The sequence below is a fragment of the Cherax quadricarinatus genome, chromosome 4 (assembly GCF_038502225.1).
Source record: "Cherax quadricarinatus isolate ZL_2023a chromosome 4, ASM3850222v1, whole genome shotgun sequence".
Classification (NCBI taxonomy): domain Eukaryota; kingdom Metazoa; phylum Arthropoda; class Malacostraca; order Decapoda; family Parastacidae; genus Cherax; species Cherax quadricarinatus.
The window spans coordinates 19,981,483-20,000,431 of record NC_091295.1 but is presented as its reverse complement, the minus strand read 5'-3'; the positions used below and the strand labels follow the sequence as shown (position 1 = coordinate 20,000,431).

Genomic DNA, 18,949 nt, shown 5'->3' with positions numbered 1-18,949 from the left:
TGTATCCTAAGTAATTTACACCATGTACAATTATATTTCTGTGTACCTGTGAGACAGAGACAGAGCCAACAAGCCAACCAGCCAGCTGGCCAGCAGGCCAGCCAGTCATGTTGTTTACACAAACCCACACTCTCTTCCCCACCAAAACATTGCTGGGACCTATAAATACTATGTATATATTTCTAGGCAATAATATGTGACTAAAATAGGTGAAAATGTTCACCTGTCAATGTTTGTGCAGTTACTGTGTACTCACCTAATTATGGTTGCAGGGGTCAAGACTCAGCTCCTGGCCCTGCCTCTTCACCGATTGCTACTAGGTTCTCATTCTCCCTGCTCCATGTGTACCATACAACGAGTGTATACAGTGGACCCCCGCATAACGATCACCTCCGAATGCGACCAATTATGTAAGTGTATTTATGTAAGTGCGTTTGTACGTGTATGTTTGGGGGTCTGAAATGGACTAATCTACTTCACAATATTCCTTATGGGAACATATTCAGTCAGTACTGGCACCTGAACATACTTCTGGAGTGAAAAAATATCGTTAACCGGGGGTCCACTGTATATCCAAAACATGGCTCATATTGGTCTCACAGGCCATAAAAGTTACTTGAAAAAATAAAATGTTAAAAAATTAAAGAAAAACATAGGAAAAAATAAAGACTCTTTCTGCATAACCAGCAGTCAGCGATGTTGCCGTAAGCGGCTCACTTTCTGTCAACTTCACGCCTCCATATCTCGGTAAGTATTGATCACTAAAAAATTTTTTTGGCCTGCAATACTCACAAAAATATACTCTATCTTTTTATTTTTTCGAAAATTTTTCGACCCTGAGAACAAGTTTGGGAGAGGGCCTGTCGACCCCGAAAGGGTTAAACCAATCAAGGAAAATTTCCCTTGTGATCCACACCTTACTGTTAGCTTACCACATCACACACAAATTACTCTTGGTGACACTGTTTTTCTTGAACACTCTGGGATTTTCAGTGATACACCAGTAAAGGCTTCAGTTTGCAATTGTTACATTGGTATGTGTTGTTGTCCCTTTTTAGTTTGATAGTAAGATTCTCACTACATGTTCTAGTGTGGGGTAGCTTTTTACTTAATGGCCTAATCTGTCTAGGGTAATACTTACATCATGGCTGATCATCCTCAGTGTCTCTGAAATCCTTTCACCAGCTCTCTTCACAGGTTATTTAAACTACTACTATAAAAATATAATTGTATTCTAAATAGATATGTACAGAATATACAATTACAGCACTCACATATTCAAAACATAAGTCTACACACTCCTTAGCTGCTCTCCCACATGGTGCATCTCAGCAACTTTGCCCTTCTCTCTTCATGACTAATCTCTGGGCTAACCAGTGTTTTGACACACTTTAGTCACCCTGGGTATGGTGGCCACAACTTAAATTATAAAACTCACCCTTGGAGCACACATAATGCCCAAAAAAATAGAAGGACCCAGAGGTCCTCTCAGTTTGAAGTCAACAAAAAAGTGAGAGGGAGGGGCCTAGCTCAGCTCCTCCCACACCCACCAAAAAACAAAAGACTGTTGCCAAGCACAATTCTCCAGTTACCACAATTCTACCACACCTTAATTTTACTTTTACAAAAAGAAATACAACTTTATAAACTACTTACTTAAATTGTGTGTGTGTGTGTCTATAGTATAACCTATTATATTGAGAAAAACAGGCTTGACTCAGCTGCCTTACAGCCGTAAGAGTGATCTGCCCTTATGATATTTAGAGCTGAGTCCCCATCAATTCAATATAATTAGGTATTCCAGAGTAACTGTTACTTATAAATACATGTTGGGTCCTATAGCCCCATAACACCCCCACCTCCAGACGAAGTCTCACTAAAGCTAGCCGTGTCCCTCAGGATATGGCTAGTAAAAAAAATATATATTGCTTAAGTCTGAAGGTGGTAAGCAAGATTACCAGAAATGTTACATATTTCCCAGCACCATACTACTCTTCACATTACTGTTATTTACAGCAAGGTGACATACTACATGGCAATCTACAAATTTGTGTGGCTCCACTGAACCTTCCCAGATTACACATGCACTTCCACCCCATACCATATAAAACCCTGAGAGGAACAATACTGGAACAGATTGCAGAGGTTTTTTAGAAAAGCATTTTAACCATACCCACATACTCAAGGGTGTAACTATTTACAATTTTAGTGGCTTTTAAAACAATACACATTACAATGCAAGAATTGCACACAATGCCCACTGCGAAAGCCTGCACCAACAGGCCTGTGCCTCTGCTGCGGTAATCCAGCAAGCAACTGGCACTCCAGGGTGGCATCTTCCTGATCAGGAGACGAGAGTAGAGCCAAACCCAGAGCAGTCAGGTGTACACCAGGCAGGAAACTTCACAAAACATGTCAAGGTGTCTCTCACTTGGTGGCCGAACCAAACAGTGAGACTTCCAGTCAACACTCACAATCCTTAACATGGTCAGGCACTCAAGCCCATCTTTCAAGGTCCCACTCCACACAGATCCTCCAACCTGATGAAGTGGAGGCTGACACAGAACATGGAGGGGTCCAAGGGACCACAAAGGCAAATCGTCGGGCCATTTCATACATAGAGCACACCAAGACAATATACCACATACCTTCCTGAACGTCTCATGTTATCGAAGGTTGTCAACCTCTGGCTCAAGTCACAAATACGTATATATACACTGACCCTCGTCACACTTTTGGCTCTGACTCGTCTCCTTCACAGTTGGATGGCTGGTAGGGAGTCCTCAGGCTCGCTGAGAGTTCACCACTGCAAAAACAACAAGGTCAGCACATGACAAACACTATATACAAAGTATGCACCATGCATCTACATGAAACATCTAGAGAGAGCATCAGCAACCACATTCTCTGAGCCCTTTATATATTTAACTTACAAATTAAAAGGCTGTAGGAACAAAGCCCATTTTAAGAGTCTTATTTTAGTCACCATACACAGGAACAGGATGAAGAGATCCTGAGACATATACAAATGCTGAATAGCCAGCCCCAAAATGAAAATTTTCTTTCCTGTGGTAAAATGTTGACATTTAAACTTAGAAGGTTGTTCATAGATAGTAACAATTCTGCAACCTCTCGCAGTACAACAACAAACACCAAAGACATCTCTTTGCGCCCAGGTTGGGTACATCAAGTTTACACAAATACTATCACATTCCATGGCCGTCTTCTTATCACCAGTGTCGAGGTTGGGAGACTACTCTCTCCCGTCTTTGCATTGGCCATACTCGTCTTACTCGTGGATATCTCATGGAGAGGCGCCCTGCTCCTCTCTGTGAGAATTGCCAAGTTCCATTATCAGTCAGCCACATTCTGTTGGACTGCCCACTTTATCAACGAGCACACAGAATTTACCTCCGTCGTCGTCTTCGCTCTGCTGCTCTCTCTCTACCTTCCCTTCTCGCTGATGGACCCACCTTTCATCCAGACTCTCTCATTGACTTTTTGACAACAACCGACTTACTTCACAAATTCTGATACCTTCAGCCCTTTCTACTTCAATCTCTTGCTACCCTCTACCCCCGTACTATCCCCTGCCCCGCTGTTTTCTGTAACCTACTGATCATCCCTCCTCTCTTCTGCCATCCAATACCCTCGCTTCCTTCCCTACCCTGCAGCGCTGTATAGCCCTTGTGGCTTAGCGCTTCTTTTTGATTATAATAATAATATCACACTCCATCTTGCACATGAATTTTAAGTACACAATGAACACAGTTTGCATTATATACATGAAAATGGTACTGGAACACAAGCCATAGAAATCACATCTTCCTGCCCCATGTTTTAGTTTATTTAAAATGTTTGCATCTCTTAGTACATCAGTATCAATCTTTCTAAACCTGTAAACCTTAGTTGTTAAATGTACTTTGTGGTAGTCAGTGTTTATGCCCAGGGTGCCATCTAATTTGGGAACCATGAAGCATGGGAATGCCCACTGACTCTCACTAAGCACTACAAACTGGTGTTGGAAGAATTTCACTTCTTCCTATACAGTATATCCAATTTTTCATACAGATTTTTCCCACACAAAAATTGTTGAATTGGCTTAGCTTCCTTAACAATTACTTCATGGAGCTTCAACTTTTCCCCATTACTGACATCCCAAACTTTTATAAAGTTCCAAGGTGGCTGAGCCAACTCTCCAACATTTTTCTCATTAAACCCAAGCATGCATTTCCCAAAATCTTTTACACACATGTTATTTCTTAAATACACTTTTGCTATTTCATATAGATTATTGTTTTACATCCCTTTACATTCCATTAAAACATTGGTCTCTCTGAATTTTTGACATAACTTCCACCCCTTTAACCGGTTACTGTGTACATTACACTCATTCTTTTCCTGCTCGGGGGGTGTGGGTTTTATATCTAATCCCTGGGAACTTCCCCCACAACATGTTCAGCTCACAGCAACTTGCCATACAGATTTTCACATAAATTGGCTCCAGCATCAGCACTTCCTCTCCAGCCTCCAGAGCATTATGGTCCACATTATGGTCCCACATCATCATCCTGGTCTGGCTGATGGGCACGTTCACAGGTACCATCCACCTCATACGAGCCAAACAGTGTCTGAAACTGAGAAAAAGCTCTGAGGGGGAAGCATCACCATCCTCCCAAAGCCAATCGCTCAGAGATTCCAGAGTGCTTCCTCACTCAGCAAATACAAAGAAAGGGATCCTCTTATCCTGGTTGTTAGTATTGTCTATACCATAGGCTTGCATCATTGTCTTGAGGGTTTGATGTAATTTCTCTATTTCCCCTTGAGATGGAGGGTGATAGGCAGTTGAAAACTGAGGCTCTACTTTTAATCCCTTTAAAACATTTCTAAAAGACTTTGAGGTGAAGTTAGGCCCTTGGTCTGTTTGTACCTCCTGAGGAAAGCCAACATGGGATAAGAACTTCATCAAAACCCTTAGGACTACATGAGCTGTTATCTTATGTAGAGGGATTGCTTCTGGATACCTGGTAGTGGAGCAAATTATCGTTAGTAAATAATTGCTTCCCATTCTGGTCCTTGGGAGTGGGCCAATGACATCCACTACCAGCTTGCTGAAGGGTTCACCTGGTGCTGAAATAGGCTGAAGAGGAACAGGTTTAATACTTTGATTAGGTTTCCCTATAATTTGGCAGACATGACAGGTCTTTATATAATCTCCTACCGTCTCCCAAAGCCGAGGCCAGAAGAAGTGCCTGGAAACCCTGGATACTGTTTTAGCAATACCTAGGTGTCCACCTAGAGGTGTGTCATGCACTAAGCTAAGAACATGGTTTCTATAAGTCTCAGGCACCACGACCTGGTGACAAAAACCTGGCTCTCCTTCTACTGGTACTGCAGCCGAAGGTGCCTTCTTCATTAGTATACCTTTCCTGAAATAGAAGCATTTACTTAAATGTAAAGATTCCTCCTCAGTCACAGCTGAGGCTCTGATCGACTTAAGAGTGTCATCACACCCCTGTGCAGCACTTAACTGCATCATAGTAGGCCCAATCTCTCTCACACTACTTCCCTGATCTCTGCACTGATTAGGCTCGACTCGGGTTGTGGTATCCTTTTCTTCAGTTGACTGCAGTTCAACATCAGAAAATAAAGTTTCCAAACCTAAATCCTCACCATCCTCATGAGAAATATAAGGATTACTCTTGGTAGCTTGATCACGAGACATACTTCTTGTGATGGCACCAACAGGTAAAAGGTCTGGCAGGGTCTCCCTAGCCTTCTTCTCCCAAACTTTGGGGTCTGGTTCCCCCCATACTAGTGGTTCCTCACTGTCTAACAGACCCATAACATTGTTCCCCAATAAGAGGTTAACCCCTTCAAAGGGAATTTCATCTGAAATACCTACAGGGAGATAGCCAACTTGGTATGCAGATTCTACCCATAATTTGTGTACAGGTGTTCTTATGGGTGAACCTGTAATACCCTTCAATAATATATCTACTCCAGTATAGGTATCCTTAGACACTGGCAGCACTCCAGCACGTAGCAAGGAGTAGGTGCTACATCCATCTCTCAAGGACAGTATGTTCTCAACCCTACCCACATCCTTATGCAAGGCAACTGTGGACTTACTAGAAAATACCTGCATCCTGGGGTCTAGATCCAAAGGTTCCTCCTCACCTTGCCTTGAAGACCTAATGCAGGCAACTGGATGTATCTCTGCAGTTAGGATCCCCTGGGATGGTTCCTCCCTTTCCTGATCTCGCCGTCTTGACCAGCAAAACTTTTGTGTATGTCCAGTTTTGTTACAGTAGTAACAGGTAAAACTCTTAAAGGTATTTTTACCATTTGGTGTAGGACTGGTACTGTTTACTCGAGGACCTGAAACATCTGATGGTCTAGGTAAACTTTGAGCTCCAGCTGACTTACCTTTTCCTTCTATTTTAGAGGGCACCTCAGCCTTCATTTGTCCCTGGAAATTCTTGTCCCGCTTACCTTTATGACCATAGGACTTGGAATAAGGCTTAGAACGAGTGAGGAAATTTTCAGAAGCAGCATGACTGTTTTTACTTACCAGCTCCCTGCGAGCCAAGAATCTGTCACCCAAATCCATTGCTTCTGAAAGATTATCCGGGTTTTTGTCCTCCAGATATTCTCTGAGGTCAACAGGGATTGTATTGTACAATTCCTCATGAACCATCAGATCTACTAATTTGTGGTAGTCTTTATTAACTCCTTTAGAACAAACCCATTTCTTAAAAAGGAACAGTTTCTCATTCCAAAACTCAGTTAAGGCCTGCCCATCCCAAAATTTTTGATTTCTGAACTTTTGTCTATATTTCTCAGGTATCATTTGGTAGGCAGGCAATACTTCCTCTTTAATTTTATCATAATCAGAAAAATTTTTCCCCTCCAGAATCTCTACTCTCTGGAAGCCTTTACCCGCAAGTTGTGTGTGAACTAGGGTAGCCCATTTCTGTTTGGGCCATCCTTGCTCCAAAGCAGTCTTCTATCTGGGTCACTCTCTGTAAACTTAGGGACAAAATTTGCAGCTTTAGTTATGTTAAAGTACTGCTCAGGCTCTGGTTCTGAACCTCCTAACCTTTGACACCCTTAGCTTTCATTAATTTCATTTCAGCCTCTAGCACCGCTAGCCTAAGTCTCATCCTCTCCATTTTCGTATCAGCTGGAGTAGGTGATCCCTCATCTTCACTGTTACCAGGCATGTTTACTGATGAATTATTACCTTCCTCCTTGAAGCTAAAAAGTTTAAAGACTCTTCTTCTGACATAGTTTTTATCTTTAAACACTTGCTTCCCTCTTACAGTATCAGTGGACAAAGTTTTCCCACAGGCACATAAAATAACACAAATTGAATGTAAACTATGCACATAGCACTTACCATAACCACAACAATAATGTGTTACTTAACCTTTCTCCCACCTTAGGAGAAAAACAACCTGTAAACTAATATATGAAAACAACACTTCCACTGACACCACCTTGGTAAATCTTCCTCTACCAGAAACATGCAACTGTTATTACCCCATACCAGTACACATAGTTCAAAGAATGTTTTGAGTTACTTTAGCAGTCAAATAACTCTCCCGGTCAAGCTCCCATGTTACATTGGTATGTGTTGTTGTCCCTTATTACCTTGATAGTAAGGTTTTCAATACATGTTCTAGTGTGGGGTAGCTTTTTACTTAATGGCCTAATCTGTCTAGGGTAATACTTACATCATGGCTGATCATCCTCAGTGTCTCTGAAATCCTTTCACCAGCTCTCTTCACAGGTTATTTAAACTACTACTATAAAAATATAATTGTATTCTAAATAGATATGTACAGAATATACAATTACAGCACTCACATATTCAAAACATAAGTCTACACACTCCTTAGCTGCTCTCCCACATGGTGCATCTCAGCAACTTTGCCTTTCTCTCTTCATGACTAATCTCTGGGCTAACTAGTGTTTTGACACACTTTAGTCACCCTGGGTATGGCGGCCACAACTTAAGTTATAAAATTCACCCTTGGAGCACACATAATGCCCCAAAAAATAGAAGAAGGACCCAGAGGTCCTCCCAGTTTCAAGTCAACAAAAAAGTGAGAGGGAGGGGCCTAGCTTAGCTCCTCCCACACCCACCAAAAAACAAAAGACTGTTGCCAAGCACAATTCTCCAGTTACCACAATTCTACCACACCTTAATTTTACTTTTACAAAAAGAAATACAACTTTATAAACTACTTAAATTGTGTGTGTGTGTGTCTATAGTATGACCTATTATATTGAGAAAAAGAGGCTTGACTCAGCTGCCTTACAGCCATAAGAGTGATCTGCCCTTATGACATTTAGAGCTGAGTCCCTATCAATTCAATATAATTAGGTATTCCCGAGTAACTGTTACTTATAAATACATGTTGGGTCCTATAGCCCCATAACAGCAATCCCCACTAGCATTGCTACAAAACATGAGAGTTAGCCTGTCTTTCATAGGCTTGTGACCTGGGGGTGCCATTTCCTCCTGCATGATGTAGGTCCTCTTTGGCATTTTCTTCCAAAAGAGGCCTGTTTCGTCACAATTGAACACTTGTTGGGGTTTGAATTCTCCAGTGTCTACATACTCCTTAAACTCCTGTACAAACTTCTCAGCCGCTTTTTTGTCAGAACTGGCAGCCTCAACATGCCTTACCACACTGTGTATGCCACTACGCTTCTTAAATCTCTCAAACCAACCTTTGCTGGCCTTAAAATCACAAGCATCACCACTCGTTGCAGGCATTTTCTTTACGAGATCGTCATGCAACTGCCTTGCCTTTTCAAATATTATCGACTGCATAATACTATCTCCTGCTAACTGTTTTTGGGTAATCCACACCAACAATAACCTTTCCACTTCTTCGAGGGTTTGCGATCTCTTTTTTGTCAGCATATCTACCCCTTTTGCAATAACAGCACACTTTATTTCCTTTCCCTTCGCCATGATCGAAGTGATGGTTGAATAGGGTTTGCCATACATCCTGGCAAGTTCTGTAACACACACACTCTGCTCTCATATTTTTCAGTGATTTCCTTCTTGAATTCAATCATGTTCCTCACTTTCTTTACCAAAGGGCTGGCACTAGCTTTCCTTGGGCCCATGGTGACTTATTTAGCAGTTGCAAGCACAAAAAACAATGGATTATTATGAAATGTATTATATGAACCCGAGGGGTGATGGTCACGCTCTGGTAAACAATGGCACACTGAGTGTGAGTGGTGCAGGAGACTGGCTTTGTGTGCGCGGTGACAGGTGGACGCATACCAGACGGTCGCCGAATCATGAGTCCAGTCACGAACTGCAAAGCTAAATTTTGCTGAAAAAACTTGCCAAAAGTCGGGTTTCACGAAAGTCGTGGCCGCCGAACGGCGGGGGTCCACTGTATACATTTGGACCGTTTATGGGTTAATGAATTTGTATGTGTCTAAAAAAATGAAGGATATTATTAGTAAAATGAAGACTGATTTCATATACAGTGGTGCCTTGACTTACGAGTGCCCCAACTTACGAGTTTTCCGAGTTATGAGCCATCGCTCAGTCTTTTTTTTGCTTTGAGTTGCGAGCCAAAATCTGAGTTACAAGCGAGTTTCAGGTACGCCACCACTTGCAGGAGATACCAGGGACCATCAAAAACCTCGATTATAACTAGTGTGTAACATCCTTTCAATTTTGATACCATTAGTAGTGTCATCCTGCCAAAATGTTCTATAATATATGTCCTAAGTTAGAAGAAGCAATTCTGGAACATGTGTAATACATGTTCGGAATGCTGGCTGGTTGGGTGGCCACCTGACTGGCTGGCTTATTTGCTTTGGCTGTCTCTATGTCCTTCTGTCTGTCTGTATCTATCTCTCAGTGTCTCTGTCTCTCTCTCTATATATATCTGTCTCTGTCCATCTCTGTCTCTATCTCACAGTTACATATAAATATAGTTATAGTGTAAATTACCTAGGATAACCCCAAAAAAATCCAGATAAAGTACTGTACTATGCTTGTAGATATAAGGCATATTAAGCATGACTGGCAAATAATACACATTTTCACTTGTTCAGGAATCACAGATGACTACTCTGCATCATGTGTATACCTGTTGGTTCATGAGCGGCTCTCTCTGTGAGATAGAGACAAGTATAAAGACAGGAAGACAGAAACACATGCATACAGAAAGAGAGATAAGCAGAGACAGAGATAAACATAGACAGACCTAGATAGACAAATAGACAGACAGATATAAAAAGATAGACAGATAGTAATGAACAGATAGACATGTTTATGTGTAACTGTGTAAAATAAAGCCAAGGCAGTGCACGATCATCATATGTCACCACTGCTGCACTGTCAGCAGTGAAGTGACACTCATCTTACACCATGCTGCAAGGAGTTTCATATATACTCCAGCATTTTTAAAATATTGCTGGGGCCTGGCAAAAAAGGCAAAAATCACTTCTTATTTATAAATACATTTTTCTTATTTAAAAACCCATAACAAAAATTGGGGTAGTTTTTTGGGGGCTGGAACGGATTAATGGCATTTCTGTTAATTTCAGTGAGGAAAATTGATTTGATAAATGAGCAAATTGAGTTACGAGCTGGGTCACAGAATGAATTAAACTCGTAAGTCAAGGTACCACTGTACAGTGGAACTTTGACTTACAAGTTTAATCCGTTCCAGGAGCTAGCTCATAACTCAATTTACTAATATATCAAATTAATTTTCCTAATTTAAATTAACTGAAAAGCCATTAATCTGCTCCTGCACTCTGGCGAGACGAGAAAAAATACTTGAATATGACACTGTTATCAACTGTACGGCTTATTTATCTATCACAATTCATCTAATATGACATAATAAACAACAGAATTAACACAGAAACATGATATATACTCTAGAATAAATAAAATAGGCCACAATATGGTGGAAGAGGCAGCGGCAGAAGCGTCCGCCATTTCCTATCCAACTTTGACTATATAGTACAGTGGACCCCACCTTACGATATTAATCTGTTCCTGAGAGCTCATCGTATGCTGAAATTATCGTAAGGTGAATTAATTTTTCCCATAAGAAATAATGGAAATCAAATTAATTCGTGCAAGACACCACAAAGTATGAAAAAAAAAAATTACCACATGAAATATTAATTTTAATACACACAAACTGACACTTATCTTTATTGAAGATCTGGTGATGATTGATGGGATGGGAGAGTATGGAAGTTGTTAATGTTTAGAAGGGGAATCCCCTTCCATTAGGAATTTAGTTAGCACATCCTTTTCCGGGGTTACTTCCCTTCTTCTTTTAATGCCACTAGGACCAGCTGACCGTGGTGCAGCAACAGCTGACCATGGTGCAGCAGCAGCTGACCGTGGTGCAGCAGCAGCTGACCGTGGTGCAGCAACAGATGAGGGTGGTGTAGCAGCAGCTGACTGTGGTGCAGCAGCAGCTCACTGTGGTGCAACAGCAGCTCACCGTGGTTCAGCAAGAGCTGACTAGTGCAGCAGCAGCTGACTGTGGTGCAGCAGCAGCTGACTGTGGTGCAGCAGCAGCTCACTGTGGTGCAACAGCAGCTCACCGTGGTTCAGCAAGAGCTGACTAGTGCAGCAGCAGCTGACTGTGGTGCAGCAGCAGCTGACCGTGGTGCAGCAGCAGCTGACCGTGGTGCAGCAGCAACTGACCGTGGTGCAGCAACAGCTGACTGCTACAGCAGCAGCTGGCCATGGTGCAGCAACAGCTGACTGTGGTGCGGCAACAGCTGACCGTGGTGCAGCAACAGCTGACTGTGGTGCAGCAGCAGCGAACCGTGGTACGATAGTACATATTTCTCACCCTTTTTACCACAGGGTTGGCACTAGAAGCTGTCTTTGGGCCCATGGTGGCTTATATAGCAGTTACAAGCACTATAAACAATGGAATAATACAAAATGTTTCGAATGTATGCATGCAACCGGCCACCCTGGCTTGTAAACAATGATGGCAGTCCAGCTGAGGCGCTCAGGCTAGATGGACAGGTTCGGGACGAGTCATGTTGGTCAGAAACAGCTGATGGTGGTGCAGCAGCAGCTGACTGTGGTGCAGCAGTAGCTGACCGTGGTGCAGCAGCAGCTGACCGTGGTGCAGCAGCAGCTCACCATGGTTCAGCAACAGCTGACTGGTGCAACAACAGCTGATCATGGTGCAGCAACAGCTGATGGTGGTGTAGCAGCAGCTGACCATGGTGCAGCAACAGCTGATGGTGGTGTAGCAGCAGCTGACTGTGGTGCAGCAGCAGCTGACCGTGGTGCAGCAGCAGCTGACCGTGGTGCAGCAGCAGCTGACCGTGGTGCAAGAGCAGCTGTCCATGGTGCAGCAACAGCTGACCGTGGTTCAGCAACAGCTGACTGTGGTGCAGCAGCAGCTGACCGTGGTGCAGAAGCAGCTGACTGTGGTGCAGCAGCAGCTGACCGTGGTGCAGCAGCAGCTGACCATAGTGCAGCAGCAGCTGGCTGTGGTGCAGCAGCAGCTGACCATGGTGCAGCAGCAGCTGACCATGGTGCAGCAGCAGCTGACCCTGGTGCAGCAGCAGCTGACCGTGGTTCAGCAACAGCTGACTGTGGTGCAGCAGCAGCTGACCGTGGTGCAACAGCAACTGACTGTGGTGCAGCAACAGCTGATGGTGGTGCAGCAACACCTGACTGTGGTGCAGCAGCAGCTGACCATGGTACGATAGTATGTATTTCCCACCCTTTTTACATATCACTTAAGAGATGGTATCTCCTGCTATCTGTTTTTCGTTTATCCACACCAATAACAGTACTTGTGATCTCTGTTTCGAAAACAAACTTGCAACTTTTGCAAGAACATCTTCCTTGACTGCCGTTTTCTTGGCCACAGTAGTAGCGATGGTTGATTGGGGTTTGGTATACAACCTGGCCAGCTCTGAGACACGCACTCCACTTTCGTGCTTAGCAGTTATCTCTTTCTTCATTTCCATAGTAATTTTCACCTTTTTTTACCGCACGGTTGGCACTAGAAGCTTTCTTGGGGCCCATGGTGACTTATTTTGCAGGTACAGTCACTAAAAATGCTGTGATAATATGAAATGTTCCGATTGTATGCATGGATGCGACCACACTGGGGCAGATGAGGCGCACTCAGGCCACACATGGGACGTGTCTCGGACGAATCGCATGAGGTGAGTTTTTTAGTATGAGGTGAGGCAAAATTTTTGCGTTAAAATGTATCGTATGGTGAATTTAACGTAAGGTGATGCCATTGTATGGTGGGGGTCCACTGTATCTTCCCATGCTCTTATTGTAAGGGAAAATGGAGTATTTTTTGAGGCTAACTGCAGTAGATCACTAGTTTTCTTAGGAAAACACTGAAAATATCACAATACACTACAGAATGTAAAGAAATAATAAACTGTTTATATAAAGTGTATATGTACTTACACACTTAGAGCAGAGATGGTGGCGGAGGTTGAGTGTAGGGGAGGTTGAGGGTGAGAGATTCGCAGTACGGCATATGATGTTAGTGGCCCTGTAAACCTCCAACAATGTTGTTTGTTTCATCGCTGAACTTAACTCATACAATTTGTTTTCTCACTTAACTGATACAATTTGTTTTGTTTAATCACTGAACATAACTGATACAATTTTTTTGTTTAACTTTTCACTTTATTCACTTGTTCTTACTTTTCACTGCCTTGTGCCTTCTCGCAGATGATACCCTCAGTCACGGTGTCTCCTGTGAGCTGCTGCTCTCTCAACCACATCAGCAGAAGCTGCTCCCTTTTTTCATGGACAGAGGTCCACAGCTTAGACATCATTGTAACGCCCTTTGACTGGTGCTATAGTCTTTATCGACTCCTGCTGCTTCAGTATCGTACATATAGTAGATGTCCTTCGCTAGTATTGTCTGGCTAAATCCACAACTTGTGCACCTTGCTTATGTTTAGCTATGATTTCCTGGTTTAATTCCATGGAAATCATCGTCTTTTTCTTCTCAGCACTGTCCTTTGCACTTATTTTCTTAGGACCCATGGTTAGAAAAGCAAAATTTGGCCAAATGACTGTCAAAAATGTAAGCAAAGCATGAGAGAACTGTCCCACAGCAATGTAAACATGTATACAGGAAGGCCCCACTTATACGGCTGGTTAGGTTCCAGGCTACCGCCGTAAAGCGGAAACTGCCGTAAAGTGGAACACCCTTTTTTTCCACTTACAAATGCATACAAACACTAGATAACAAGTTTACACTAACATATATTAAGTTAGCAATAGAACCAGGCATCAAAAAACAATAAAAAGTACAATACACACATAGTGCACTCATTACATACCTTAAAATATTTATAGTCTTAATCTAGGGTGAGACAAGTAGTATTTATTGTAAGAAATCAAGTGTGGTATGTATGGTAGTCAGCCAGGCTACCATACCAGGCCACCCCACCCACATACAATTCTATGATATCTAAGCATCCCAGAGCGATAAAATGTATATACAGTTCACTCATTACTTACCTTAAAATATAGGGTGAGATGAGTAGTATTTATTGTAAAAAATCAAGTGTGGTATGTATGGTAGTCAGCCGGGCTACCATACCAGGCCAACCCACCCACACATATATTCCATGATATTTAAGCATCCCAGAGCGATAAAATGTATATACAGTTCACTCATTATTTACCTTAAAATATTTGTAGTCTTAATGTAGGGTCAGGAGTAAGTAAATGAGATAAAACGAATAAATGAGAGAGAGAAAGAATGAATGCATGAGAGAGGACAGGCGCAGAGTTATGTAAACAAACCAGGCGAAGGTAAGTTTTGTAAACGAAGTGTACACGTCTGGTTTGTGTACAAGTTACATTGTGTACAGGTTGTCTCTACATTGATACGGTAGAATAAATAAAGAAGAACACTCCCATTCTCATGTAACATCATTTTGAGAAGAAATGATGCTCTGAGTGAAGGCAATGGAAATAAGTCACTCTGACTTTTTTGGGTTATCCTAGGTTCTCTACACATATGTTGTTATGTATGATAATCTATGTAACTGTATTTGTGTATACCTGAATAAACTTACGTACATACATACGAAAGGAATAATTTTCTACAGTTACCCCCAGTAACACATTTTCTCTTATGTTAGATTAGAGAAAATGTTATTCTTGGCATCACTTGTACAAGTTATCTGGCTACCACATCTCATATTTATGTTTATTTATTCTATTGTAGGGTGTATTTATCATCTTTTTATGTTATGTATCGTGTTTATTATATAATTTTGAAAAAAATATCATGGATGGATTAATGAAAATGTGTATATTAACGTAATATACAACATTTAATAAGACTCGGTGATTATTATTATTATTATTAGCATTTCTAATATGGCGTCACTTGTGCAAGTCGTCTGCTACCACATCTCATATTTATGTTTATTTATTCTATTGTGGGGTGAATTTAACATCTTTTTATGTTATGTATCGTGTTTATTATATAATTTTGAAAAAATATCATAGATGGATTAATGAAAATGTGTATTTAACGTAATATACGACATACGGTGATTATTATTATCATTACTAATATGACGTCTGGAGACATAAGACACTCTTACTGATTTTAATGTGTACCTGCATGCCAGCACAGTATGTAAGTTTATTTAAGTACAGGTATACATAAGTATAATTATCAGAGTATATATAAAATATGAAATAACTTTTAAAAACATTTGAAATTTTGGAGTTTCCAGACAAAATGGAGAGACTTAGTGTTTACTGAGCTCACGAAGAATGTAAACAAACAAGGTGGGGCGCGGTGACCGTATTAGAAAGTCAGGTGGGGGAAGCCGTATAGCGAGTTTTGGTCAAAATTTGAAATGACCATATTAGCGGAATGCCATAAAGTGAAACGCTGTAAAGCGGGGCCTTCCTGTACTGCTAAGCGGATGTTTTGAAATCAGCTGTGCCAACTAGTGGCAGCATTCATAGTTATTATTACGTACGTATTATGTACATAATACATATGTAATTGTATTAGTAATTATTATTATTATTAGTATTGATAATAATTTAGGGAACTTAATCTCTATCATTATTATAATTATTATTATTATTATTATTGTTATTATTATTATTATTATTATTCATTTAGGGAACTAGAGCACATATCCAATTCCCTAGATCAAGAGCCCCTCACCAGCATCACGGAACCTTTGACACTGGTGAGGGGCTTCAGTTTCCTAAATTATTATCAATAATAATTATTACAATAACTATAGAGCTTCAGTTCCCTAAATTAATAATAATAATACATTGTTATAACAACAAGATCCTCAGAACAAAGCCAACTCAGTGCACTGTTTACCTCACTGTGGGAGCAGTTCTCTTGTGCTTTGCTTACATTTTTGACAGTCATTTGGCCAAATTTTGCTTTTCTAACCATGTGTCCTAAGAAAGTAAGTGTAAAGGACAGTGCTGAGAAGAAAAAGATGATGATTTCCATGGAATTAAAGCATGAAATCATAGATAAATAAGAGAGGTGTCCAAGTTTTGGGTTGAGGAGACAGTGGGGGGAAAGCTGGCTCGTAACTTAAATGTTGGCTCGTAACTCAGAGCAAAAAATCAACCGATCGACAGCTCATATCTCAACAAACCCATACATTGGGACACTCTTAAGTCAGGGTTCCACTGTATTTATTTATAATGCAGAATAAGATTTTAACTGTGATCCTCTAAAAAGAAAAGTTGAGATTGTCATGATTTCCTTCCAGCACAGCCTGAGACTGTCAATGGCTGACAGATTTCACCCTGTCACCTGTTTCCTACCACAGTAGGGTGACCCAAGAAAAGAAACATTCACCATCACTTGTTCAATACCTGTCTTAGCAAAATTGCATAGACATCATAATTCAAATGGCCCTCCGAGCTATAACATCCCCACTCATTCTTCAAAGTGCAGGTACTAGACCATCACTAAATATTGAACTTGGTGTGAATGAAATACCCACATAGTATATCGTATATTTGTATTCCAGATGGGAATTAAAAAAGCTTAAGAGAGTTTCTTGGGGTTTGAATGTCTTCTTACTATGTTCTGTTTGGCTTCCTTCCATAACTCTGCTATTTTCTTTTTTGCTAGTTTCTAATTCCTGTATTTGTATGTCTTATCTGTCAATTAGTTTTAATATATTATTGGCTCTCTAATAAGATACTATATTCATCATGTAGTTTATGTACAGGAGGGCCCCGCATTACAGTACTTCACATTACAGCATTTTGCTAATGCAGTAGTTTTCAATTATACCTATTCTTCATTTATTCAGACTTCCTACAGTAAATGTATTCACCACTCACTATAAGCTAAAGATGAAAATATTTTAAGGTAAGTAATGTGTATACTGTATATGCATTTTCCGGCCTGGCTCTGTTGCTTACTTAACCCTTCAACTGTCCAAACATAGAGGTAGGTTTTTCATTGCTAGCGCTCCAAATATTTTGATAAAAAACAAAAACTTTTTTTCTTTTTAAATAGGGCAATATTCTACGTGTAATAAGATAAAAAAAAAATTTAGGCGGCAAAGTTGGTGGTGAACGCTCAGGTGACGGCAACTTGGAGCACTGCCGCTTGCAGAGATGTTAATTTATCTTTTTTTTTTAATTCTTTAGTAATTTTTGTGTTATGATAATTATGTTTTGTAGTAGATCTTTTGATTTCATAGCCAATTGTTATTGAGACAAATGGAATTGGTAATCATATTGTCACAAACATATTCACACTGATAGATGAATTTGTACACCTGGCTCAATCACATACTATTGTCTACAAATATATACAGTTGACCCTCTAATTTCATGAGTCCCTATTTTCGTAAGTTTTGATTATCGGCACTTACCCAGGTGGCACTTCCCCAGGGCAGTTCCCCACACACCAACCAGGGTACATCCCCACACACCAGACAAGGTACTTCCCCACACCAGCCAGGGCACTTCCCCACACACACCTGACAACCCTTCACCTGTTGTGGAATCTATTATAGCTTTGGGGAAGTCCATGGGGTTGTCTTCCATACACCAACAAGAGTTTTCAATAAAGGTAAGTGTGATGTTGAATGTTCATTTATACAGTAGGGCTCCACTTATACGGCAGATTAGGTTCCAGGCTACTGCCATAAAGTGGAACACCATTTTTCCACTTATAAATGCATATAAGTACTAGATAACAAGTTTACACTAACATATATTTAAGCTAGCAATAGAATTAGGCATTAAAAACAATAAAAAAGTAAAATACTGTACACATATAGTGCACTCATTACTTATCTTAAAATATTTGTAGTTTTAATCTAGGGTGAGATGAGTAGTATTTATTGTAAGAAATCAAGTGTGGTTTGTATGGTAGCCAGCCAGGCTACCGTACCAGGCCACCCTACCCACACATAATATTCTATGACATTTAAGCATCCCAGAGTGATAAAATGCATATACAGTTCAGTCATTACTTCCGTTAAAATATTGGTAGTCTTAATGTAGAGTCAGAGGTGAGTAAACGAGATAAAACAAATAAATGAGAGAGAATTAGTACATGAGAGAGGACAGGCGTGGAGCTATGTAAACAAACCAGGCATACGCGAGTTTTGTAAACAAACCAGGCAAACACGTCTGGTTTGTGTACAAGATACATTGTGTACAAGTTGTCTCTATGTTGATACAGTAGAATAAATAAAGAGAAACACTCCCATTCTCATGTAACACCATTTTTGAAGAAATGATGCTCTGAGTGAAGGCATACAATAGGAATAATTTTCCACAGTTACCCCCAGTAACACATTTTCTCTTATGCTTGACTAGAGAAAATGTTATTCTTGCCATCACTCGTACAAGTCGTCTGGCTACCGCATCTCATATTTATGTTAATTTATT

At 40.8% G+C, this 18,949-nt stretch overlaps 2 protein-coding genes across 3 annotated transcripts in view; one reads left to right on the top strand and one right to left on the bottom strand.

Annotated features, from left to right (window-relative positions):
• Window positions 1-18,949, top strand: part of LOC128684172 (apolipophorins) — a 183,518-nt gene that overhangs the window by 82,621 nt on the left and 81,948 nt on the right. The gene's annotated exons all lie outside the window — the stretch shown is intronic.
• bcn92 (LYR motif-containing protein bcn92) overlaps window positions 1,215-18,949 on the bottom strand; it is a 165,966-nt gene continuing 148,231 nt past the window's right edge. For both annotated transcript variants that reach the window (XR_011393298.1, XM_053770304.2), the window contains exon 3: window positions 1,215-4,637. Coding sequence is in view for 1 of the 2 variants with exons in the window: in XM_053770304.2 (XP_053626279.1) it covers window positions 4,551-4,637 (87 nt within the window). In the remaining variant the exon portion in view is untranslated. The remainder of the gene's footprint in view (window positions 4,638-18,949) is intronic.